Source organism: Mobula hypostoma, chromosome 2, assembly GCF_963921235.1.
Source record: "Mobula hypostoma chromosome 2, sMobHyp1.1, whole genome shotgun sequence".
Lineage (NCBI taxonomy): Eukaryota > Metazoa > Chordata > Chondrichthyes > Myliobatiformes > Myliobatidae > Mobula > Mobula hypostoma.
Window position 1 is genome coordinate 146,038,110 of NC_086098.1, and position 26,455 is coordinate 146,064,564.

Sequence of the window (26,455 nt, forward strand, 5' to 3'; positions counted from 1 at the left end):
GCCACCTTTATCACTGTAATCCCAAATCAACTCATATCCAAACTACAAGACCTGGGACTCAACACCTCCCTCGGCAACTGGAAGTTGGAAATTAACACCTTCATCACGATTACTCCAAACATTGGTGTCCCACAAGGGTGCAGCTACAGAATCATTGCTTCAGGTTAATTATTGCCTCATGTTCTTGCACATAATGGGAAAAAGTTTCAGTTAGAACGAGATGATAGAGGGAGACAACTTGAGGATAAAGGAGGGAATCTATCAGAGCATGACCAAAGTCCAAAATGAGTACTTTGTGTTGGCATTCACCCGGAAGGAGGATGCGGAAGACAGCAGGAGAAGTGTGGGACGTGCCGATATGTTAGGGCATCTTGAGAACAGGGTGGAAGAGCTGGCTCTCGAGGAGCATCAAAGTGGTTGGGTGCCCAGGGCCTGATGGGATCCATATAATACCAGGTTGTTGTACAAGGCAAAATGAGATTACTGGGACATTAACCAAGATGCTTGTATCATCACAAATAACGAGGAGCAAGAGGACTGCAGAAAAGTCCATGATGTTCAACTGTTCAAGGAATAAGAATACTCTAGGAAATTCTAGGCTGGCAAGCCTCACCTCAGTGTTGGAAGTTACTGGGGAAGAACCTTACAGGCAAGAAGTATGCACATTTGGAAAACCACAGCGTGATGACAGACTGACTGTCGTGACAGTAACCTTGACAGAATGACAACATGGCTTTGTACGAGGCTGGTTGTCTTACTAACTTGAGCTTCTCGAGAAGGTGATTAATGAAGAGCTATAGATATCATCAACATGGCCTTTAGTAACACGTTAGGCAAGGTCCCCCTTGGGAGGCTCATCCAGAAAATTAAGGTGCATGTGATCCACATTGAAATAGTAGACTGGATTCAAAGCTGGTGCTGGAGGGGTGTTATTCTGAATGGAGGTCCGCGATGAGTGGTGTTGTGCAGAGGTCAGAGCTGGGAACTCTGTGATTTATACCAACCTCTTCATAGAACAGTAAAGGGCCTACAGCTCACAAGGTTATGCTGACCTTTTAACTGAGTTGAAGATCAATCTAACCCTTCCCTCCTACATAGCCCTCCATTTTTCTTTTATCCAAGAGTTTCTTAAATGTCCCTAAAGTATCTGCCCTTACGTCCACTCTGTTAAAGAACCCACCTCTGATACCCCTCCCCCCAAACACTACTTTCCTCCACACACCTTATAATTATGAGGCCGCATATTAGCCATTTCCATTTGGGTAAAAATCTCTGGCTATTCACGCTTTCTTATGCCTCTTACAACTTTATACACCTTTATCAAGTCTCCTCTCCTCTTTCACAGCTCCAAAGAGAAAAGCCCTAGCTCGCTCAATTTATCATCTTAAGACAGTCTCTCTAATCCAGGCAGCATCCTGGTAAATCTCCTCTACATTATCCCACAGCTCTGGAACTCAATCCTCCTACTAATGAATGGCAACTCCATACACCTTAACAACCCTATCAACTCCGTTCCTTCACACTACAAAGAATCCTGCCATTACTCTGCATTCTTCCTTCAAAGTGAATAACTGCACACTTTTCTGGATTCAACTCATCTGCCATTTCTCAGCACAGCTCTTCATCCTGTCAATGTCTCACAGGAACCTACAACAACCTTCTACACTATTCACAACTCCAGCAACCTTCCTGTCATCTGCAAGCTTACTGACCTACCATTCCACTTGCTCATCCAAGTCATTTATAAAACCAGAACAGATCCCAACGCAACACCAATTATCACAGACCTCCGTCTACTAGCACCCTCTGCCTTCTGCGGGCAAGACATTTCTAAATCCACACAGTCAAATGTCTGTGTGTGTAGATCCAATAACGCCTGACTTTCTTAATGAGCACACTATGAGGAAACGTAATAAAATGTGCTCATCAATCAACCTTGTCAAATGCCTCAATAAAATCCATCTACACCACGCCCACTGCTCCCCCTTCATAGACCCCAAAGGAAAGTAGATGGTTATTTAGTAAGAAAAAGTGCGGAGGAGTCTTCCCTTCACCTCATCACCTCCCTCCACCCCTCCCCTCCCACCTTCCTATCCCTCCCTCCCTCACTTCCCACTCCTCTTCCTCTCCCTTCCCTCCATTTCTCCACCTTCCCTTCTCCCGCATCCCTCCTCTCTTCCTCTCCCACCTTCCCTCCCCTCCATTCTCCCCCAATCCTCCCTACGCAGCTGCCTGTTGGGCCCACGAACCTCACCCTCCCTCCGCAGCCCATTCCACCCACCGGCGGCCCGCTCCCCGCCACTGCTCTCCCCGGACGTGAGCCCGGAGTCGGTCCGCCTGCGCCTAGGAGGGCCCGGGAGCTGGGCCTGGTGCTGGGCCCAGTCCTCGGGCTCGGGTTCGGGGTACCGGCGCTTCATGGTGCCGCCTCGATCCCGCCGCTGTGCCACCTGTGACCCTGCGCAGCCGCCAATCAGCAGCTTCCGCCACGCCCCGAGAGCTGCAGATGTCATTGCTGAAACCACGCCCCTTGGAGGCAATCGCCGATCCTGAGGGCAATCCGGTATAGGGGAGCCCGCCCCTAAAGTGACACGCCCCTTCCTAAATCCCGCCCCTTGAGGTAAAGCCCCGCCCCTGTAAAAATCGTCCCTGGAAATAAACCACGCCCCTTGAGGGAAGTCTGTCCTCTGAGCCACGAGGAATTCTGCAGATGCTGGAAATTCAAGCGACACACATCAAAGTTGCTGGTGAATGCAGCAGGCCAGGCAGCATCTCCAGGAAGAGGTACAGTCGACGTTTCAGGCCGAGACCCTTCGTCAGGACTAACTGAAGGAAGAGTTAGTAAGAGATTTGAAAGGGGGAGGGGGAGATCCAAAATGATAGGAGAAGACAGGAGGGGGAGGGATGGAGACAAGAGCTGGACAGGTGATTGGCAAAAGGGATATGAGAGGATCATGGGACAGGAGGCCCAGGGAGAAAGACGGGATGGGGGGTGGGAACAGAGGATGGGCAAGGGGTATAGTGAGAGGGACAGAGGGAGAAAAAGGAGAGAGAGAGAGAGAGAAAGAAAGAATGTGTGTATATAATTAAATAACGGATGGGGTACGAGGAGGGAGGTGGGGCATTAGCGGAAGTTTGAGAAGTCAATGTTCATGCCATCAGGTTGGAGGCTACCCAGACGGAATATAAGATGTTGTTCGTCCAACCTGAGTGTGGCTTCATCTTTACAGTAGAGGAGGCCGTGGATAGACATATCAGAATGGGAAGTGGAATTAGAATGTGTGGCCACAGGGAGATCCTGCTTTCTCTGGCGGACAGAGCGTAGGTGTTCAGCGAAACGATCTCCCAGTCTGCATCAGGTCTCACCGATATATTAAAGGCCACATTGGGAGTACCGGACGCAGAATATCACCCCAGCCGACTCACAGGTGAAGTGTCGCCTCACGTGGAACGACTGTCTGGGGCCCTGAATGGTGATGAGGGAAGAAGTGTCAGGATGAGGCTTTTCATTCTAGTACGAGGGAGATGTCCTCCTTTTTTAAAGAAAGGGGCTTCCGTTCCTCCACCATCAACTCTGCTCTCAAACACATCTCCCCCATTTCACGCACATCTGCTCTCACTCCATCCTCCCGCCACCCCACTAGGAATAGGGTTCCCCTTGTCCTCACCTACCACCCCACCAGCCTCCGGGTCCAACATATTATTCTCCGTAACTTCTGCCACCTCCAACAGGATCCCACCACTAAGCACATCTTTCCCTCCCCACCCCTCTGCTTTCCACAGGGAGCGCTCCCTACGCAACTCCCTTGTCCATTTGTCCCCCCCATCCCTCCCCACTGATCTCCCTCCTGGCACTTATCCTTGTAAGCAGAACAAGTGCTACACATGCCCTTACACTTCCTCCCTTACCACCATTCAGGGCCCCAGACAGTCCTTCCAGGTGAGGCGACACTTCACCTGTGAGTCGGCTGGGGTGATATACTGCGTCCGGTGCTCCCGATGTGGCCTTCTATATATTGGTGAGACCCGACGCAGACTGGGAGATCGTTTCGCTGAACACCTACGCTCTGTCCGTCATAGAAAGCAGGATCCCAGTGGCCACACATTTTAATTCCACGTCCCATTCCCATTCTGATATGTCTGTCCGCAGCCTCCTCTACTGTAAAGATGAAGCCACACTCAGGTTGGAGGAACACCTTATATTCTGTCTGGGTAGCCTCCAACCTGATGGCATGAACATTGACTTCTCAAACTTCCGCTAATGCCCCACCTCCCCCTTGTACCCCATCCGTTATTTATTTATATACACACATTCTTTCTCTCACTCTCCTTTTTCTCCCTCTGTCCCTCTCACTATACCCCTTGCCCATCCGCTGAGTTTTTCCCCCCTCCCCCTTTTCTTTCTCCCTGGGCCTCCTGTCCCATGATCCTCTCATATCCCTTTTGCCAATCACCTGTCCAGCTCTTGGCTCCATCCCTCCCCCTCCTGTCTTCTCCTATCATTTTGGATCTCCCCCTCCCCCTTTCAAATCTCTTACTAACTCTTCCTTCAGTTAGTCCTGACAAAGGGTCTCGGCCCGAAACGTCAACTGTACCTCTTCCTAGAGATGCTGCCTGGCCTGCTGCGTTCACCAGCAACTTTGATGTGTGTTGCTCTCTGAGACACATCTCTTTAGAGCAACAGCTCACACGAAATGCTGGAGGAACTCAGCAGGCTAGGCAGCATCTATCGAAAAGAGTAAACAGTCGACATTTTGAGCCGAGACACTTAAGCAGGACTGGAGAAAAAAAGCTAAGGACTCAGTGTAAGCAGGAGGGGAGGGACAAACACAAGGTGATAGGTGAAACTAGGACGGGAGGGATGAAGTAAAGAGCTGGGAAGTTCATTGTTGACAGCGATACTGGGCTGGAGAAGGGGGAATCTAATAGGGGAGGACAGAAGGCCATGGAAGAAAGAAAAAGGGGGGAGGAGCACTAGAGGAAGCTGATGGGCAGGGAATGGATATAAGATGAGAGAGGGAAATAGGGATGAGGAATAGAGAAGGGGGGCATGACTGGAAGTGCAAGAAATTAATATTCATGCCATCAGTTTGGAGGCTACACAGTTGGAATATATGGTGTTGCTCCTCCAACCTTAGTGTGGCCTCATCGTGACAGTAGAGGAGGCCAGGGATGGACATGTTGGGATGGGAAGTGGAATTAAGTGGATAGCCACTGGGAGATCCTGCTTTTTCTGGTGGACGGAACACAGGTGCTTGGCGAAGTGGGAAGGGGAGGGAGAAACACAAGGTGATAAGTGAAACCGGGAGGGGGGAGGTAAAGAGCTGAGAGGTTGATTGGTGAACGAGATACAGGGCTGGTTAAGGGAGAATCTTATAGGAGAGGACTGAAGGCCATGGAAGAAAGAAAAAGGGCGAGGAGCACCAGGGGGAAGAGATGGGCAGGCAAGGAGATAAGGTGAGAGAGGGAAATGGGAATGGGAAATAGGGAAGAGGGGGTGAATTCCTGTAAGTTCAAGAAATCAATGTTTATGCCATCAGTTTGGAGGTTACCCAGATGGAATATAAGGTGTTTCTGCTCCAACCTGAGGGTGGCTTCATCGTGACAGTAGAGGAGGCCAGGGATAGTCACGTTAGAACAGGAATGGGAAGTGGAATTAAAATGAGTGGCCACTAGGATATCCCACTTTGTCTGGCAGACAGAGCATAGGTGCTCGGCGAAGCAATCTCCCAATCTACGTCAGGTCTCACCGATGTACAAGAGGCCACACTGGCAGTACCAGATACAATAGATTACCCAACAGACTCACAGGTGAAGTGTCGTCTCAACTGGAAGGGGCTTCCCTTCCTCCACCATCAACGCTGCCCTCAACTGCATCTCTTCCATTTCGCACACATCTGCCCTCACCCCATCCTTCTGCCACCCCACCAGGGATATGGTTCCTCTTGTCCTCACCTACCCCCTCACCAGCCTCCGGATCCAGCACATAATTTTCTGAAATTTACGCAATCTCCAACGTGACCCCAACTCGAAGCACACATTTCCCTCCCCCCATCTTTCTGCTTTCCACAGGGATCGCTCCCTACGCGACTCCCTTGTCCATTCATCCCATCCCACTGTTCTCCCTCATCGTACTTATCCTTCCAAGCGGAACAAGTACCATACCAGCCCTCACTACCATTCAGAGCCCCAAACAGTCCTTCTTGGTGAGGTGACACTTCACCAGTGAGCCTGTTGGGGTCATCTGCTGTATTTGGTGCTCCCAATGTGGCCTCCTGAATATCAGTGAGACCTGACATAGACTGGGCCACCCATTTTAATTCCACTTCCCATTCCCTTTCCAACGTGACCATCCCTGGCCTCCTCTACTGTCACGATGAAGCCACCCTCAGGTTGGAGCAGAAACACCTTATATTCCATCTGGGTAACCTCCAAACTGATGGCATAAACATTGATTTCTTGAACTTACGGGAATTCACCCCCTCTTCCCTATTTCCCATTCCCATTTCCCTCTTTCACCTTATCTCCTTGCCTGCCCATCACTTCCCTCTGGTACTCCTCGCTCTTTTTCTTTCTTCCATGGCCTTCAGTCCTCTCCTATAAGATTCTCCCTTAACCAGCCCTGTATCTCGTTCACCAATCAACCTCTTAGCTCTTTACTTCACCCCTCCCCCCCTTTCAGTTTCACTTATCACCCTGTGTTTCTCCCTCCCCTCCCCACACCCTCTTTCTCTGACGTCTCATCTTTCTTCTGCAGCCCTGATGAAGGGTCTCGGCGCAAAATGTTAACCGTACTTTTCTCCATAGATGCTGCCTAGCCTGCCAAGTTCCTCCAGCATTTTGTGTGTGAGTGTGTGTGTGTGTGTGTGTGTGTGTTGCTTGCATTTCCTGCATCTACAGGTTTTCTCTTCTTTGTTCGTAAGGACAACATCTGCCCTCAACTCCTCAGTGCGATCCATGGGGACTGAGTTCCTGGGGTGGGTGAATGACTGACAAGGTTTTATTCACAGAGTAAAAGCAGAGAAGCTGGGTCTGTTGTTTTGGGTAACTGGAAGGCAGGGGAGATTGGAGGGAGGCAGGAAAGTTGTTCCCATTGCGGTGTTGGCAGGTGTCAGGGTGCAGATTTAGGTGATGGGTGGTGCTGTAATCGGACAGGATCCCATGGGACACAGCTCAACACTAATAGGCAGTGAGTCCCACAGACCCTTCCACTGGGGCAGAGCAGAGCCTGTGACTAGGGACTTATTTCACATATATTGTGTTTCTTATCATAATTTGCAGATTTTTTATTATGTATAGCAATATCCTACTGTCAGAAAACAACGTCAGTTATATTGAAAACAAGAAAATCCGCAAATGCTGTAAATCCAAGCATCACACACAAAATGCTGGAGGAACTCAGCAGGCCAGGCAGCATCTGTGGAAGAGTACAGTCGGTGTTTTGGGCCGAGACACTTCATCAGGCCTGGAGAAAAAGATGAGTCAGAGTAAAAAAGTGGGGAGAGGGGAGGAAGAACTACAAGGTGATAGGTGAAACCGGGAAGGGTGAGGGGTGAAGAGCTGGGAAGTTGATTGGTGAAATAGGTACAGTGCTGGAGAAGGGGGCGATCTGAAAGGGGAAGGCAAAAGGCCATGAAATAAAGAGGGAGGAGCACCAGAGGGAGGGAGGTGTTAGGCAGGTGAGGAGATAAGGTGAGAGGGAAATGGGGAATGGTGAGGGGGGGGGCATTGCTGGAAGTTCAAGGAAATCGATGTTCATGCCATCAGGTTGGAGGCTACCCAGATGGAATATAAGGTGTTGCTCTTCCAACCTGAGTGTGGCCTCATCGTGACAGTAGAGGCCATGGACTGACATGTCAGAATATGAATGGGAAGTGGAATTAAAATGGCCACTGTACACTCCGTCTGCCAGAAAGAGGGAGATCTCCTAATGACCAACCATTTTAACGTTGTGGTTCTTCCTCCCCTCCTCCCACTTTCTTACTCTGACTGCGCATCTTTTTTTCCCAATCCTCATGAAGGGTCTCGGCCTGAAACGTCGACTACACACTTTTCCATCGTGGAGTTCCTCCAGTATTTTGTTGACTATATTACTCCTAATTTTGAATCGAATATCGGAGGCACTAACTCCATACTCCAATGGTGCTAACTATTGCCTCCCGCGATGTTTCATAACATTCAACAACACACATCCTGTGAAAGGACAGTGAATTGGGCAGCATCTGCGGAGAGTGACCCTCCATCTTCCGCACATAGATCCTGCCCGACTGTCTGAATTCCTCCAACAGGTTGTGTGCAGCTCTCAATTCCAGCGTCTGTAGCCTCTAATGCCAGTCAGGGCCGGAGTTGCGGCTCTTTAACTGAAGCCAGCTTCACTTTCAGCTCAGGCGTGATGTGCCACTGCTCCACTGGCCGGGTTTGCACACTGCATCGATCTATTAGCTGCCCAAGCGGATTTATCGATGCTTTGAGTTTCCATTACATCGCCATGGAAGTGGAATCAATGCAGTGGGCATCCCTCACTGGAGGACTTGTACGTGGAGTAGTCGCTCCTTGCCCCTCTGAGAAAGACTTCATCACGGTCGGTGCCCGCCCCTCAACCTCAACAGGAGGACTTATCGATGCGGTCGGTGAATGGCTGGGAAGTACTGGAGGACATCGATGCGATCTGTGATCAGATAGGTGGCACTGGAGAATTCATCGATGAGGTCGGTAAACGGTTGCGCGTCACTGGACGACCGAGAAGATGGCGGCGGTTGCTGAGGAATCGGAGCAGAGCCTGGCCTGGTACTTGGAAAGAATGGGCGGTGAGGAAGCGGGGCAGCGGCTGAAACTGCAGCCGGGGACAGAGGTAACAGAGGGAGGGACCCGAGTTGTCCAGTGGTAAACTGTACTGGTATAGATTCCAATAATAATACGGTGTAACACAGAGTCAGACCATTCTCCACCGGTGTTATACAATGACAGACCAGTCCTGACTGGTACTGTCCCCCGGTATTATACAGTATCAGACCCATCCCCGCTGATACCTTACACCTTTGATTAGCAGTTATAGACCAGTCCCCACCGAGACCATGTTTCAGTATTATACAGTGACAGACCCATCACCACCGGTACCGTACCCCTTTGTTTAACAGTGACAGACCAGTCCCCAGTGAGACCATACCCCAGTATTATACAGGAACAGTACTGGACCCTGCTGCTGGACAGCGACAGCCCCGTCCCCACCGGAACTGTGCCCCGATGTTGTATAGTGACAGATCCATTCCCGGCGGTACTGTACCCCGGTGTTATACAGTGACAGACCCAACCCACCGGAACTGAGCTCCGGTGTTGTACAGTGACAGACTCATCTCCACCGGCACTGTACCCTGTGTAGTACAGTGACAGACACGTACAATAGACAATAGGAGCAGAAGTAGGCCATTCGGCCCTTCGAACGAGCACTGCCATTCACTGTGATCATGGCTGACCTTCCACAATTAGTACCCCGTTCCTGCCTTCTCCCCATATCCCTTGACCTCCGCTATCATTAAGAGCTCTATCTAACTCTTTCTTGAAAGCATCCAGAGAATTGGCCTCTACTGCCTTCTGAGACAGAGCATTCCACAGATCCACGACTCTCTGGGTGAAAAAGTTTTTCCTCAACTCCGTTCTAAATGGTCTACCCCTTTTTCTCAAATTGTGGCCTCTGGTTCTGGACTCCTCCAATATTGGAAACATGTTTCCTGTCTCAAGCGTGTCCAATCCCTTAATAATCTTATATGTTTCAATCAGATCCCCTCTCAGCCTTCTAAATTCCAGTGTATACAAGCCCAGTCGCTCCAATCTTTCAACATATGACAGTCCCGCCATCCAGGGAAGTAACCTCGTGAACCTCCGCTGCACTCCCTCAATGGCAAGAATGTCCTTCCTCAAATTTAGAGACCAAAACTGTACACAATACTCCAGGTGGGGTCTCTCACCAGGGCCCTGTACAACTGCAGAAGGACCTCTTTGCTCTTATACTCAACTCCCCTTGTTATGAAGGCCAACATGCCATTAGCTTTCTTCACTGCCTGCTGTACTTGCATGCTTGTTTTCAGTGACTGATGTACAAGAACACCTAGATCTCATTGTGCTTCCCCTTTTCCTAACTTGACTCCATTTAGATAATAATCTGCCTTCCTGTTCTTGCCACCAAAGTGGATAACCTCACATTTATCCACTTTAAACTGCATCTGCCATGCATCTGCCTACTCACCCAACCTATCCAAGTCATCCTGCATTATCTCAACATCCTCCGCACATTTCACACTGCCACCCAGCTTTGTGTCATCTGCAAATTTGCTAATGTTACTTTTAATCCCTTCATCTAAATCATTAATGGGGTCGGCTGCTTCCAAGGTACTGGCAAGTTGACGGTGCCTGGAGGTTTATGGCAGGGAGTTTCTCCCTTTGCCACCTGCTATTGGGGACTCGGGAGTCGATCGACTCGGGACTTTGAGACTTCTTTTTACTGTGCCTATGGTCTGTTCTTTATCAAATTATGGTATTGCTTTGCGCTGCTGTAACTATATGTTACAATTATGTGGTTCTGTCAGTGTTAGTCTTTGGTCTGTCTTGTTTTCTGTGATATCACTCCGTAGAAACATTGTATCATTTCTTAATGCATGTATGCATTTCTAAATGACAATAAAAGAGGACTGAGTGTTCTCATAATCTAATCTAATCTAATGTATATTGTAAATAGCTGCGGTCCCAGCACCGAGCCTTGCGGTACCCCACTAGTCACCGCCTACCATTCTGAAAGGGACCCATTAATCCCTACTCTTTGTTTCCTGTCTACCAACCAATTTTCTATCCATGTCAGTACCCTACCCCCAATGCCATGTGCTCTAATTTTGCCCACTAATTTCCTACGTGGACCTTATCAAAGGCTTCCTGAAAGTCCAGGTACACTACATCCACTGGCTCTCCCTTGTCCATTTTCATAGTTATATCCTCAAAAAAAATTCCAGAAGGTTAGTCAAGCATGATTTCCCCTTCGTAAATCCATGCTGACTCGGACCGATCCTGTTACTGGTATCCAAATGTGCCGCTACTTCATCCTCTATAATTGACTCCAGCATCTTCCCCACCACTGATGTCAGGCTAACTGGTCTCTCCCTTCTTTCTTAAAAAGTGGGATAACATGAGCTACCCTCCAGTCCTCAGGAACTAATCCTGAATCTATAGAACATTGGAAAATAATTACCAATGCGTCCACGATTTCTAGAGCCACCTCCTTAAGTACCCTGGGGTGCAGACCATCAGGCCCTGAGGATTTATTAGCCTTCAGTCCCATCAGTCTATCCAACACTATTTTCTGCCTAATGTGAATCTCCTTCAGTTCCTCCATTACCCTAGGTCCTCCAGCCACTATTACATCTGGGAGATTATTTGTTTCTTCCCTAGTGAAGACAGATCCAAAGTACCTGTTCAACTCCTCTGCCATTTCCTTGTTCCCCATAATAAATTCACCCGTTTCCATCTTCAAGGGCCCAACTTTGGTCTTAACTAATTTTTTCCTTTTCACATACCTAAAGAAGCTTTTACTATCCTCCTTTACATTCTTGGCTAGCTTGCCTTCGTATCTCATCTTTTCTCCCCATATTGCCTTTTTTGTTATCCTCTGTTGCTCTTTAAAAGTTTCCCAATCCTCTGGCTTCCCGCTCATCTTTGCTATTTTATACTTCTCTTTTATTTTTATACTGTCCTTGACTTCCTTTGTCAGCCACGGTCGCCCCTTACTCCCCTTAGAATCTTTCTTCCTCTTTGGAATGAACTGATCCTGCACCTTCTGTATTATTCTCAGAAATACTTGCCGTTGTTGTTCCACTGTCATCCCTGCTAGGGTATCTTTCCAGTCAACTTTGGCCAGCTCCTCCCTCATGGCTCCATAGTCCCCTTTGTTCAACTGCAATACTGACACTTCCGATTTTCCCTTCTCCCTCTCAAATTGTAGATTAAAACTTATCATATTATGGTCACTACCTCCTAATGGCTCCTTTACCTCGAGTTCCCTTATCAAATCCGGTTCATTACACAACACTAAATCTAGAATTGCGTTCTGTCTGGTAGGTTCCAGTACAAGCTGCTGTAAGAATCCATCTCGGAGGCACTCCACAAACTTCCTTTCTTGGAGTCCAGTATCAACCTGATTTTCCCAGTCTACCTGCATGTTAAAATCCCCCATAACAACCGTAGCATGACCTTTACGACATGCCAATTTTAACTCTTGATTTAACTTGCACCCTATATCCAGGCTACTGTTTGGGGTCCTGTAGATAACTCCCATCAGGGTCTTTTTGCCCTTACAGTTTCTCAGTTCTATCCATACTGACTCTACATCTCCTGATTCTATATCGCCCCTCGCAAGGGACTGAATTTCATTCCTCACCAACAGACCCACCCCAGCCCCTCTGACCACCTGTCTGTCCTTTCGATAGGACATATACCCTGAATATTCATTTCCCAGCCCTGGTCCTCTTGCAGCCATGTCTCTGTTAATCCTACAACATCATACTTGCCAATTTCCAACTGAGCCTCAAGCTCATCCACTTTATTTCTTATACTTCGTGCATTCATGTATAATACTTTTAATCCATTACTCCCCTCACCTTTCACATTGATTCCTATTGCACTTGGCCATACTCTCCGATCCCTTCCTGAGCTTTCTGCCCCGTTAATTCTGTTGCCTTTCTTAACTTTCCTTATCCTCTCTTTCCCCTTAACTCCATCCTTATATTTCCTCTCCTCCCCCCCACTACTTAGTTTAAACACACCCATGTAGCAGTGACAAACCTGCCTGCCAGAATGCTGGTTCCCCCGCCTGTTAAGGTGCAACCCGTCCCTTTTGTGCAATTCATCCTTACCCCAAAACAGATCCCAGTGGTCTAAGAATCTAAATCCCTGCTTCCCGCACCAGCTCCTCATCCACACAATTAGATCCCCTGTATCCCTGACCCTGCCCTCACCAGCACAAGGAACTGGAAGCAAACCAGAGATAGCCATCCTGGAGGTCCTGCTTTTCAGCCTTCTTCCGAGTTCTCTGAAGTCATGCTGCAGAATTTCTTTCCTCCTCTTCCCAACGTCGTCTGTGCTGACATGCACCACCACTTCCGGCTGTTCACCTTCACCCTTGAGGATGCCCTGCAATCAGTCCGTGACGTCCTTGATCCTGGCCCCAGGGAGGCAACACATTATCCTTAAATTCCCGCCTGTTGCCGCAGAAACCCCTTTCTGTACCTCTCACTATGGAGTCTCCTACTGCCATGGCTGTGCCTGACGTCTGTCTCCTCGGCTTTGCTGCTGCACCAATTGTTGACTCGCAGACCTGTCCGCCTTTCAGACTGGCAGTGTCTTCTGTCCCGACAGCTTCCAAGAAGGTGAACCTGTTTTCAAGAGGCACATCCCCCGGGGTCTCCTGTACTCCAAGCATCCATCCCTTCCTCATCGTCACTCCCCCTTCTCTCTTCCAGTGTCTTTGGTGTAACGATCTCGCTGTAGGTCCTGTCCAGAAAACTGTCATTTTCCCGGATGAACCTGAGGTCATCCAGTTGCCTCTCCAGTGCCTCAATACGGTCCTTCAGGAGCTGAACCTGGACACACTTTTTGCAGTTGTAGCAGCCAGAGACACTATCTATGTCCCTGACCTCCCACATCATGCAAGCCTCACACTGAATCAGTTTACTTGTCATTTCTTCACCACCTCTCACCCTCTCCTAATGTGGTATAGTCTCCTCCCTCAGCCTCCTCGCCGAAGACTCTCGAGCAAAAGAATCGCACTTTTCTCACAAGGCACTTCCCTGGACAAGGCTGCTCCCCAGAGCAAACCTTGATTATATTGGCTAATAAAATGACTAATTCGCTGCACTTGCCACACCTTTGCCGACCTTGAAGGTATGTGTTGCAGGCTGGTCCCGACCGGTTTTTAAATCACTCGCCGGTACCATACGTTATTGTTATACAGTGACAGCACCAATTCTGTACCCTGGTGTTACACAGTGACAGACCCATCCGTACCGTACCCCTTTGTTTAACAGTGACAGACCAGTCCCCAGTGAGACCATACCCTGGTATTATACATGAACAGTACTGGACCCTGCTGCTGGACAGCGACAGCCCCGTCCCCACCAGAACTGTGCCCCGATGTTGTACAGTGACAGATCCATTCCTACCAGTACTGTACCCCGGTGTTATACAGTGACAGACCCAACCCACTGTTACTGTACCCCAGTGTTATACAGTGATGGACCCAACCCACTGTTACTGTACCCCAGTGTTATACAGTGACAGACCCAACCCACTGTTACTGTACCCCGGTGTTATACAGTGACAGACCCAACCCACTGTTACTGTACCCCAGTGTTATACAGTGATGGACCCAACCCACTGTTACTGTACCCCAGTGTTATACAGTGACAGACCCAACCCACTGTTACTGTACCCCGGTGTTATACAGTGATGGACCCAACCCACTGTTACTGTACCCCGGTGTTGTACAGTGGTGGACCCAACCCACTGTTACTGTACCCCGGTGTTGTACAGTGATGGACCCAACCCACTGTTACTGTACCCCGGTGTTATACAGTGACAGACCCAACCCACTGTTACTGTACCCCGGTGTTGTACAGTGACAGACCCAACCCACTGTTACTGTACCCCAGTGTTGTACAGTGACAGACCCAACCCACTGTTACTGTACCCCGGTATTATACAGTGATGGACCCAACCCACTGGCACTGTACCCCAGTGTGATACAGTGACAGACCCGTCCCCACTGGGACTGTACCCCAGTGTGATACAGTGACAGACCTGTCCCTACCGGGACTGTACCCCGGTGTGATACAGTGACAGACCCGTCCCCAGTGGGAGACAGTGACAGACCCGTCCCCACTGGGACTGTACCCCAGTGTGATACAGTGACAGACCCGTCCCCAGTGGGAGACAGTGACAGACCCGTCCCCAGTGGGAGACAGTGACAGACCCATCTGCATCGGTACTCTATGCCGGTTTATACAGTGACAGACCTGTCACCACTGGTACTGTACCCCGGTGTAATATAGTGACAGACCCATATGCCAGTGTTATACAGTGACAGACACAACCCCACCGGTACTATTCAATGACAGACCTGTCCCCACCAGTAATGTACCGTGGTGTTATACAGTGACGGACCTGTCCCCACTGTTACTGTACCCTGGTGTTATACAGTGACAGAGATGACCCACTGAAACTGAGCTGCAGTGTTGTATAGTGACAGACTCATCTCCGCCGGTACTGTACTTTGGTGTAATAGAGTGACACACCCATATCCTGGTGTTATACAGTGACAGGGACATCCCCTCTGGGACTGTACCCCTGTGTTTAACAGTGACAGACCCGTTCCCTCTGGTACTGTACCCTGGTGTTATACAGTGAGTGACCCATCCCCACCGGTATCAAAACCCTGGTGTTATACAGTGACAGGCACATCCCCACCGGTACTGTACCCTTGTGTTTAACAGTGACAGACTAGTCCCTATCGATACCGTCCCCCTGTATTATACTGGATCTGACTCATTCCCACTGGTACTGTACCCCGCTGTAGTACAGTGACAGCCCTGTCCCCACTGGAACTGTGCCCCAGTGTTGTATAATGACAGATCCACTCCCATTGGTATCATACACCGGTGTTAAACAATGACAGACCAGTCCGCACCAATACTGTATCCCAGTGTTATACAGTGACAGACCCATATCCCAGTGCTATACAGTGACAGACACATTTCCACCAGTACTATACCCCAGTGTTTTACAGTATCAGACACATCCCCTCTGGTACTGTACTCCTGTGTTTAACAGTGACAGACCCATCCCCACTGGTACTGTACCCTGCTGCTATACTGCGACAGCCCCATCATCACCAGTACTATACCCCTGTGTTTAACAGTGACAAACCAGTCCCTACAGACACCGTCTTCCTGTATTATACAGGATCAGGCCCATCACCCCTGCTGTTGTACAGTGACAGCCCATCCCCACCGGAACTGTGCCCCGGTGTTGTATGGTGACAGATCCATCCCCATCAGTGTTATACAGTGTTAGACCCATGCCCACCGGTACTGTACCCTGGTATTATATATGACAGACCCGTTCACATTGGTACGGTACTCTGGTGTAATACAGTGAGAGACCAGTCTCCACTGGTACTGTGCCCTGGTGTCACATAGTGACAAAGCCATATCCCAGTGTTATACAGTGACAGACCATTCCCCATTGGTACTATACCCTGGTGTTATACAGTGAGAGATCTGTCACCATAGATACTATACAGCAACAAACCTGTCCCCACCAGTAATGTACCGTGGTATTACACTGTGGCAGACCTGTCCCAACTTGTGATGTACCCTGGTATTATACAGTGACAGACCTGTACCTACCGGTACTGTACCCCAGTGCACACAGTGATAGATCTATCCCCACCACTACTGTACCCAGGTGACAGAGCAGCCCCCACTGGTACTATACTCCAGTATTATGTAGTGACAGATCTTTCCGTAGTAGTTCTGTATCCTAGTGTTAAACAGTGACTGACTCGTTCCTACTGGTAATGTACCCTGATGTGAAACGGTGATTGATCAGTCCCCACCAGTTCTGTACCCCACTGTTATACAATGACAGACCAGTCCCCACTGGTACCGTACCCCACTGTTATACAATGACAGACCAGTCCCCACCAGTTCTGTACCCCACTGTTATACAGTGACAGACCAGTCCCCGCTGGTACCGTACCCCAGTGTAAAAGAGTGACAGATCAGTCCCCACTGGTACCGTACCCTAGTGTTATAGAGTGACAGATCAGTCCCCACCGGTTCTGTACCCCAGTGTTAAACAGTGACAGGCTCGTTCCTACTGATAATGTACCCTGGTGTTGTACAGTCATATCTGACTAACCTGGTTGAGTTTTTTGACTATTTGTCAAGGGTGATTGATGAAGAATGTGCTGTGGATTTTTGCAAGGTGTTTGACAAGATCCCTCAGGGGAGGCTCATCCAGCAGATTAAGATGTGTGGGATCCATGGTGAACTGGGCATTTGGATTTCGAACTGGCTTGCCCTTAGAAGACTGAGGGTAGTGGTTAAAGAGACTTATTCTAGCTGAGGTCTGTGATTGGTGGAGTTCCCTAGGATCTGTATTGGGACCTCTGCTGTTAGTGATGTATATACATGACCTGGAAGAAAATGTAGTTTGCACATGATATGAAGGTTGGTGTTGTTCTGATGTAGATGGCTGGCAAAATATACAGCAGGATTTTGATGAGATGTGGGCAGAGAAATGACAGATAGCGTTTAATCTGGCCAAACATGAAGTGTTTCTCCTCGGTAGGTCAAATCTGAAGAGACGGTACACTTTGTTGATAAGCAGAGAGGGATCTTTGGGTCCAAGTTCACAGCTTCCTGAAAGTGGCTACTCAGGTTGCTAGGGTGGTTAAGCAGGGATTTGGCATACTTGCCTTTAGTAGTCAAGGTGTTCAGTTCAGTTATCTGGAAGTTGTTTTGCAGTTTTATAAAACTCTGGTTAGGCTACATCTGGAGTATTGCACACAGTTCTAGTCACTCATTATAGGATGGGTGCTGAGGCTTTGGAGAGGGTGCAAAAGAGGTTTATTAAGATGCTGCCTGAATTAGAGGGCATGTAGTATAAGGAGAGGATGGGTCTGTCACTGTACAACACTGGGGTACAGTATCCTGTGGATGGGTCTGTCGCTGTATAATACCAAGGTACAGTACTCATGTGTGTTGGCGCGTGGCCAAGTGGTTAAGGAGTTGGTCTAGTGATCTGAAGGTCGCTAGTTCGAGCCTCAGCTGAGGCAGCATGTTGTGTCCTTGAGCAAGGCACTTAACCACAGATCGCTCTGCGACGACACCATTGCCAAGCTGTATTGGCCCTGGTGCCCTTCCCTTGGTCAACATCGGTGGCGTGGAGAGGGGAGACTTGCAGCATGGGCAACTGCCGGTCTTCCATACAACCTTGCCCAGGCCTGCGCCCTGGAAACCTTCCAAGGCGCAAATCCATGGTCTCACGAGACTAACGGATGGAGAGGAGAAGATGGCAGTGCGACAGCGCGCAGCGGCCACTCTGGTGATGAATATCTGTTATCTGTCAAGTAGGGTGCCGTGCACAATTCTGATTTGATGGAGGCAGACGTGAGAGCACAGAAGAACATCTGGTGAAACTTCTGAAATGCCTGTTTCGCTGCCGCTGCTACTATGTGATCCGAAATCTCTGGAGGGGAAGGCCTCAAGTCCTCGACTTTGCTTGTTGCTTGGTGGCCTGGGTGGGGTCAAAGCGCTTGGCAGAGATGGGTGCTCGGTGTCGGAGGCCTGGTCGGAGGCTCAAAGTTTTTGGACGGACTCAGAGTCAGCTGTGGTCGGGTGCTTCCAGGATGCTGCATCAGCTCATGGCAGGGAGAGTGTTTCTCCCTTCAACCGTCTGCACGAGATGTTGGGGCTATGGGGACTTTGAGATTTTTTTTTACCGTGCCCATGGTCTGCTCTTATCAAATTATGGTATTGCTTTGTACTGTTGTAACTATATGTTATAATTATGTGTGTAAGGGTTTTTTTCTTTTTATTTACTGCATAGTCTAATTAAAATGGCTTCTTTGTTACGTTAACTGCTGAGAAAGTCCTCCTGCTAGCAGTTTGTTTGGATTATGTTACTGATAAGAAGGTGTTATGAACCAATTGGGATAGATGTTATACTTTCTCTGTGTCTGTAAGATATTGTGATGTGTGGGTTTTTGGGGAGAAGGCGGGAGAGAGGGACAGAGGATGGACCAGGTGCTGTGAGTCCGCTAACGGAGTCGGACCCCGAGCAGGATTCCGAGGTCCAGGGTGTTCGGCGAGGAGAGGAGACAGAGACGGACTTGTGTGGAGCGTCTGGTCGACCACCGTTGTTGGTCCCAGGCGGCAGGTCGAGGTGGTCCAAGGGGTCGCAGGGTGAAGAAGGAGGGTCCTGAGCTCCAACTGTTTGTGCACGAAGAGATTGAACTTTGATAAGTATGGCGGCTCTTATATTTTATTCTTTATTAATTATATAGTTCCAGTAATATCTATAAACTGTAAATCATTTAATGGTATCTGGTGTATTGTCTGTAATTTGGGTGGGGTAGGGTACATCACACAGCATTCACACAAACTATTAGCCAGTTTGGTGGGGCCGAGGCCTGTTTTCCTAGACGACAGCAAGCTGAGTGACCCTGAGGCTGGCCAGGGGAGCTACATTTGGGGGCTCGTCTGGGATTGTATCCAGTGGTATGCCGTGTGGTTGCCCTGTTTAAATCAGTAATGTGTGTCTCTGTGGGTTATTTGCTGGTTATTGCTGCATGTATGGTGGGTGAGGTCTTTGTTCGAGTTCAGACTAGCGTTGACAAGTTGGTAGTGGGACTCGGGGCTGTTCATGCTGTTGAGAGAGAGAGGAAAGAATGGGCTGATTCGGAGGTAGTGTCTGCAAATAAATGTTCCAGCTCTGGCAGGCTGCGCCTGGCGTCTGGGACAGTGTCCACCCCAAGAGGGGCGGAGGCATGCGAGACGTGAGCAGAGCGGATCTCCCAGTTGTTAGATGAGTGGCAGTGCTTGGTTGAGGGAGAACGACAGGGATTGGTTGAAATTTTGAGTAGGTGGACTGGTGACGGTGTTAGAGCTGTCAGGTTCAATTACACAGTAGTGACAGTGAAAGTTATTTGAAAGAGGGGGAAAAGTTTCCAGTGTGTCTTCTCTGGAGGGGAGCTACATTGCTTGCAGTGCCAGGGGGATCATTTCAGGGGGTCAGCCCCTCCCTCAGTTGTTCAGCTGATCAGAGAGGTGTTGGGAAACTTAGTGGAGGCCCAGTGGGAGAACGGCTTGGGATCTCTGGGGGAACACGTTCCCAGCAATGTACCAAGGAATTTCCGAAAGGAAAAGACCCTATTCCTGAAGGCTTAGGGGGACCACGCCCCAGGGTGGCGTTACAGATAGAGGGAAGCGATGCTAAAGTCATCCTCAACCCTGGGGCGCAGGTCAAGTTGTTGTGCAGTTCATTTTACAACCGGTGTCTGAAGCATTTGCCCTTGACAACCACAAGGGCACCAGAGATTTGGGGTACCAGTGCCAGTAATTATCCAGAAGACGATGATTGGTTAATGACCCTGGAGTTCATGGGGGCATTGTCTGGGCACCCAGCGTGTCGAGTTGCTTCTGAGGACGTGTGTAGCAGCCTTGAGCCGGTACGGAATTTAAACAAGACCCAGCTGTGGTACGGCCTGGGGGAAGTAGCTGAGGGTGAGACCCTCTTAGTAGACATTCCGAATTACCACGAGGGAGGGGAGTTGACCGATGAAGACACCTCAGTGAGAGAGAGGTTGCGGCGACTGGACCCTGGCGCCCTGGAAGATGTAGGCAGCATGTGTGCAGATTATGCGACGTGGTTTAATGTGCTGGATCTGAGGAGTGGATGTTGCCAGATCCCGAGGAATGCGGCTGATGAGCATAAGACGGCCGTTATTAGTTCCCTAGGATTCTTCCGATCCAAGAAGATGCCAAAGGGCATATCCGGAGCCCCTGCAGCCTTCCCGTGGGGCATGAGGAAGACCATGGGGGAAGTGCAGGTGTGTGGAGTTTTGGCGTATATGGATGACTGCCTAGAGCTTGGATTCGCCTGGGGGGACTATGAGGCAAGGCGAGTGGCTGAGCTCGGGCGGCAGAAGCGAAGTGTCAAATGTGGAGGACTTTTTAGCGGAGGAGTTTGGTGCAATGTGAGAAAATTGACCCGACATACCAGTTGAACTTCCTGGTGTTGGAACAGACAGTGGTGGACCTGGGGATGGAAACCCAGGTCATCAATCGGAATGAGACACAGGGGAGAGAGGGGATTTGCACCGCTGAACTGAACACTCAGAAATGCAGGCCGGAGACGGAGTGCCGCTCTTGCGGGACGACCATTGCAGACTTGCAATTCACGCTCGTCAACGTGGAGAAGGAGCAACAGAATTCCGAGCCGACACTGCGGTCATGTACTGATCAATTAATCCAGTGAGAAGAAACAATGACCCACCTTCGAAGGGATCATCAGAAACTCAAGACGTCGATCCAGAAAAGGTTGGAAGACTTACAAGTTGGGGAAGATCAAGGAAGTGTTCTGACTAAGGTGAACAGAAAACCAAGAGCCCAGGGAGGGGAGTTTGACTATATTCTGAGGAGGTGAAGAAATGGAGGACAGATCTCAGAAAAGGGAGGCAGATGCTTGAAAGGAACCTGAAGATGACTATCGACAGTTTAAATGAAGTGGAAAAACTGAAAGTTGACCTGGAAGAAGTCATCAGGAGGAAAACACTGGAGGCTGAACATTCTTTAACTGCTGCTTTACAGGTCAGGGTGGGAGAAGCTGGTGGGGTAACTGCGTCCCGGACTGAGATGGCCAGGAACCCTGAGTCAGAACTGCTGAGGCTGTGGTGAGAGTTGAAGGAGTCCCTGAAGAAGCTGACATCTCGACTGCAGGAGGCTGAAGGGGTAGCCCCGGCTAAATGTTTCAGTTTGGAGAAACTCAAAACGGCAGCTACCGATCGAGGGAATGAGGAAGAATACAGATTCGAAGGATGATGTGCTGGACATGTGGTACATGCTGCCTTTCGCTAACTTCCCCGTGATTGAGGAAGAGACCCTTGGCCCTTCTCTCACTGAGTCAGGTGTAGGGGGGAGGGCTAGCTGTGGGCAGTCTGAGTTACAGCAGGATCAGGAAGGAAAAGAAGCGGGGCCCCGGACACGGGACAGGGGGCTCCGAGTTGTAGTGGAGGCATGAGTGAGAGAGTTGGCCAGCAGACCCGAGGTATCCTCAGTAGTGTCCGAGCCTTTAGGGTTTAGGTGAGGGGGTACGGAGGTCTCGGAGGATTAGGAAGCTCCCAGATCGGTTGGCCTATGTAGCGCCCGTGGACAGGCGGGAGGTCCACTGTTTGGGGAGCAATGTCATTGTGTGTATCTGGATGGATTTTTATGTCTGCAGGACTGGTTGGCGAGTTATCTAGAAGTCTTGAGGACATGACTTTATTTGGTGGGGGGAGAGTAAGGGTTTTTTTCTTTTATGTTACTGCGCAGTCTAATTAAAATGGTTTCTTTGTTATGTTACAATTGAAATGGCTTCTTTGTTATGTTAACTGCTGAGAAAGTCTTCCCGCTAGCAGTTTGTTTAATTATGTTACTGATAAGAGGGTGTTACGAACCAATTGGGATAGATGTTATGCTTTCTGTGTGTCTGTAAGATATTGTGATGTGTGGGTTTTTGGGGAGAAGGCGGGAGAGAGAGACAGGATGGACCAGGTGCTGTGAGTCCGCTAACGGGATCGGACCCCGAGCAGGAGTCTGAGTTCCAGGGTGTTCGGCGAGGAGAGGAGACGGAGACGCACTTGTGTGGAGCGTCTGGTCGACCACCGTTGTTGGTCCCAGGCAGCAGATCGAGGTGGTCCGAGGGGATCGCAGGGTGAAGGAGGGTCCTGAGTTCCAACTGTTTGTGCACGAAGAGATTGAACTTTGATAAGTGTGATGCCTTTTATTTTCCTTTTATATTTTATTCTCTATTAATTATATAGTTCCAGTAATATCTATAAACTGTAAATCATTTAATGGTATCTGGTGTATTGTCTGTTATTTGACGGGGTGGGGTACATCACACAGCATCCACACAAACTAATTACCCAGTTTGGTGGGGCTGAGGGCAGTTTCCCTAGACGACAGCGAGCTGAGTGACCCTGAGGCTGGCCGGGGGGGCTATATGTAGTTTTTGTTAGTTTTAGTCTTGGTCTGTCCTGTGTTTCTGTGATATCATACTGGAGGAACATTGTATCATTTCTTAATACATGCATTTCTAAATGACAATAAACGAGGACTGAGTGTCCCCATAATCTAATTTAATCTAAACTGTACTCATGTGGATGGGTCAAGATATGCCAAAGCTAGCATGGTTTCCTGAAAGGGAAAAACCTGCCTGACTAACCTTCTGCAATTTTTTGAGGAAATTACAAGGAGGGTAGACAAAGGAGATGCAGTGGATGTGGTGATTTGGATTTTCAGAAGACCTTTGACAAGGTGCCGCACATGATGCTGCATAGCAAGATTAGAGCCCATGGAATTACCGGGAATTTATTAGCATGGGTGGAGTATTGGCTGATCGGCAGAAAGCAGAGAATGGGAGTAAAGGGATCCTATTCTGGCTGGCTGCTGGTTACCAGTGGAGTTCCACAGGGGTCGGTGTTGGGACATCTGCTTTTCACGATGTATGTCAATGACTTGGACTATGGGATCAATGGATTTGTGGCTAAATTTGCCAATGATACAAGGATAGGTGGAAAAGCGGGTAGTGTTAAGGAAACAGAGAGCCTGCAAAGAGACTTAGATAGATCAGGGGAATAAGCAAAGAAGTGGCAAATGAAATACAATATTGGAAAGTGTATGGCCATGCACTTTGGTGGAAGAAATAAATGGGCAGACTATTATTTAGATGGGGAGAGAATTCAAAATGCAGAGATGCAACGGGACTTGGGAGTTCTTGTGCAGGATACCCCTAAAGGTTAACCTCCAGGTTGAGTCGGTGGTGCAGAAGGCAAATGCAATGTTGGCATTCATTTCCAGAGGTATAGAATATAAGAGCAAGGGTGTGATGTTGAGGCTCTATAAGGCACTCGTGAGACCACACGTGGAGTATTGTGTGCAGTTTTGGGCTCCTTATTTCAGAAAGGATATACTGACATTGGAGAGGGTTCAGAAAAGATTCACAAGAATGATTCCAGGAATGAAAGGGTTACCGTATAGGGAATGTCTGGCAGCTCTTGGGCTGTATTCCCTGGAGTTCAGGAGAATGAGGGGGGATCTCACTGAAACATTCTGAATGTTAAAAGGCCTGAACAGATTAGATATGGCGAAGTTATTTCCCATGCTAGGGGAGTTTAGGACAAGAGGGCATGACTTCAGGATTGAAGGACGTCCATTTAAAACAGAGATGTGGAGTAATTACTTTAGTCAGAGGGTGGTAAATCTGTGGAATTTGTTGCCACGAGCCACTGTGGAGGCCAAGTCATTGGCTGCATTTAAGGCAGAGATAGACAGGTTCTTGATTAGCCAGGGTGTCAGAGGGTATGGGGAGAAGGCAGGGGAGTGGGGATGACTGGAAGAGTTGGATCAGCCCATGATTGAAACACAGAGCAGACTCGATGGGCCGAATGGCCTGCTTCTGCTCATATATCTTATGATCACTGAAGAGCACCAGGGTACAGTACTCCTGTGGGCAGGTCTGTCACTGTGTAACTGAGATTCAGTACTCCTGTAGATGGGTGTCACTGTGTAACACCGGGGTACAGTACTCCTGTGGTTGAGTCTGTCACTGTGTAACACTGGAGTACAGTACTCCTGTGGGTAGGTCTGTCACTGTGTAACACCGGGGTACGGTACTCCTGTGGGTAGGTCTGTCACTAGTAACACCGGGGTACAGTACTCCAGTGGATGGGTCTGTCACTGTGTAACTGAGATTCAGTACTCCTGTGGTCGGGTGTCACTGTATAACACGGGGTACAGTACTCCTTTGGACGGGACTGTCTGTGTAACACCGGGGTACAGTACTCCTTTGGACGGGACTGTCTGTGTAACACCGGGGTACAGTACTCCTTTGGACGGGACTGTCTGTGTAACACCGGGGTACAGTACTCCTGTGGAGAAGTCTGTCACTCTATAATACTGAGGTACAATAGTCCTGTGAACGGATCTGTCACTGTATAACTCCAGGATACAGTACTCCTGTGGACAGGTTTGTCACTGTATAACACTGGGGTACAGTACTCCTGTGGATGAGTCTGTCACTGTAACACTTGTTACGTACGTGCAACCCTGTAAAAGTATCAGCAGCAATAGAACACACCTGAGGTCTGGATTTGCTGTTAACAATCACTATTTTATTAGTAACTACGTAATATGGTAACTTAAACCAGGTAACCCAAGAGTTAGCAGTGTTATGCATATATATGTGTGTAAATATAATTCCCAAACTCATTCAAGCTCAGGTGGCAAGGTTTAACGTTTTACGATGGTTCAGTTCAATCCACGGAATTGAGGTGAGAGAGAGGTATTTGTGATCCAAATAAACAGGTGTCGTCGATCTTCCCGTTGTCAGCTCCGAATCCACACACCAAGTATCACCGATAGTGATCTTCTCAGAATACCCTTCCTCCTGAATTCAGCTACAGGTCATCCCAAAGTGGTGGCCACAGGATACTCAAACCGAATCCACGTATGGATTATCACCAGCAGTAGCTTATCACAAAGGGGACCATCTTCAAGGAAAAACTACCACCCTGGCAAGGGTAGACACACCGGTAGATTCTACATGGTTGCCCCAATCACACAACGTGATAGCCACTTATCCAGTTCCACGACATACGAAATAACTCCAACAGTGATTTGCCACCGGGGTGCCTTTCTTCAGTGAACTACCACATCCAGACAAGGGTAAGCACACACATTGATATTCACAAACGTCTCTCCTCACCAGAGAACCCACTCCTGTCGACTAGCTATGTGATAATCACACTTTCGTATTCAAATGGAATCAAACTCATCCTTACGGGCTGCTGGGAGAGAGTCCAAATAGTGTCCCCTTTGTCACTAGGTTTCTTCTGTTTCAAACCTTTCTCTCCTCTCTGCAAACTTCTAGTTGCAGCAATTTGTGAGAGTTGTTTATCAATACTCTGGATTGATCTCAAATCACCCCTTTGGGCTACTGAAAGTTTAAACCAGCGACTTCACTCACTGGTGTCTTTCCATGATCAAAACCAACTCGACTCTGAACTGTGTGTCTGTGTGGAAATCATCTGACCTTGCTTATTCAAAACAAGCCTCTAACTCGTATGAACACCCATTGTCCATCAAATAATTCCACCTCTTTCACCATGGCAACCCAGAAGCCGACAGCAGTTCTGTAGTGTCCCTGTACAAGTCCAAACACACTGCAGTAGATGTAAGCACAGGCTGCCGGAGAAAAATGGCTCCGCCCCTCAAACCTCAGTCAGTTAGCAGTAGAAGACAGCTGCTTTTCTTAACGCTGTATTCTCTCTCTCTCTCTTTCTTTTTCAATCTTTTTATTAAGTTTCAAGATTAATAAATGTAATAATAATAGTAATGATACATAGAGACCAGGATTACAATAGTAACAGTTAACATGTACAAGCACAATTCCAAGTAACAAATATGGTTTGACCACCCAATCTCATAGTAACTGACCATGAAAAAGATATTTTATAAAGAAAGAAAACAAGAAACCCCCTCAAACTAAAAAAGTAAACTGAAAAAAAGAAACAAAGCTTGGGCTGCCATAATACACCGGCTAAAATTATTATTTGTTGTTAACTCCGCTCATCTATACTTGAACAAAAAAT

General features: G+C 48.6%; 2 protein-coding genes across 5 annotated transcripts in view; one reads left to right on the forward strand and one right to left on the reverse strand.

Annotated features, from left to right (window-relative positions):
- cmtr1 (cap methyltransferase 1) overlaps positions 1-2,674 on the reverse strand; it is an 87,086-nt gene extending 84,412 nt beyond the window's left edge. Inside the window, exon 1 of the mRNA XM_063040847.1 lies at positions 2,282-2,674. Within this exon, the coding sequence (XP_062896917.1) occupies positions 2,282-2,510 (229 nt within the window). The 5' untranslated portion in view covers positions 2,511-2,674. The remainder of the gene's footprint in view (positions 1-2,281) is intronic.
- A 5,221-nt stretch (positions 2,675-7,895) lies between these two features.
- Positions 7,896-26,455, forward strand: part of rnf8 (ring finger protein 8, E3 ubiquitin protein ligase) — a 29,293-nt gene continuing 10,733 nt past the window's right edge. The window contains exon 1 of one of the 4 annotated variants that reach the window (XM_063040849.1): positions 7,896-8,848. In XM_063040849.1, coding sequence (XP_062896919.1) covers positions 8,744-8,848 — 105 coding nt within the window. In that variant the 5' untranslated portion in view covers positions 7,896-8,743. Of the gene's footprint in view, positions 8,849-13,834; positions 13,921-26,455 lie in introns of those variants that run through there. The other 3 variants (XM_063040848.1, XM_063040850.1, XM_063040852.1) reach the window with 3 other exon arrangements.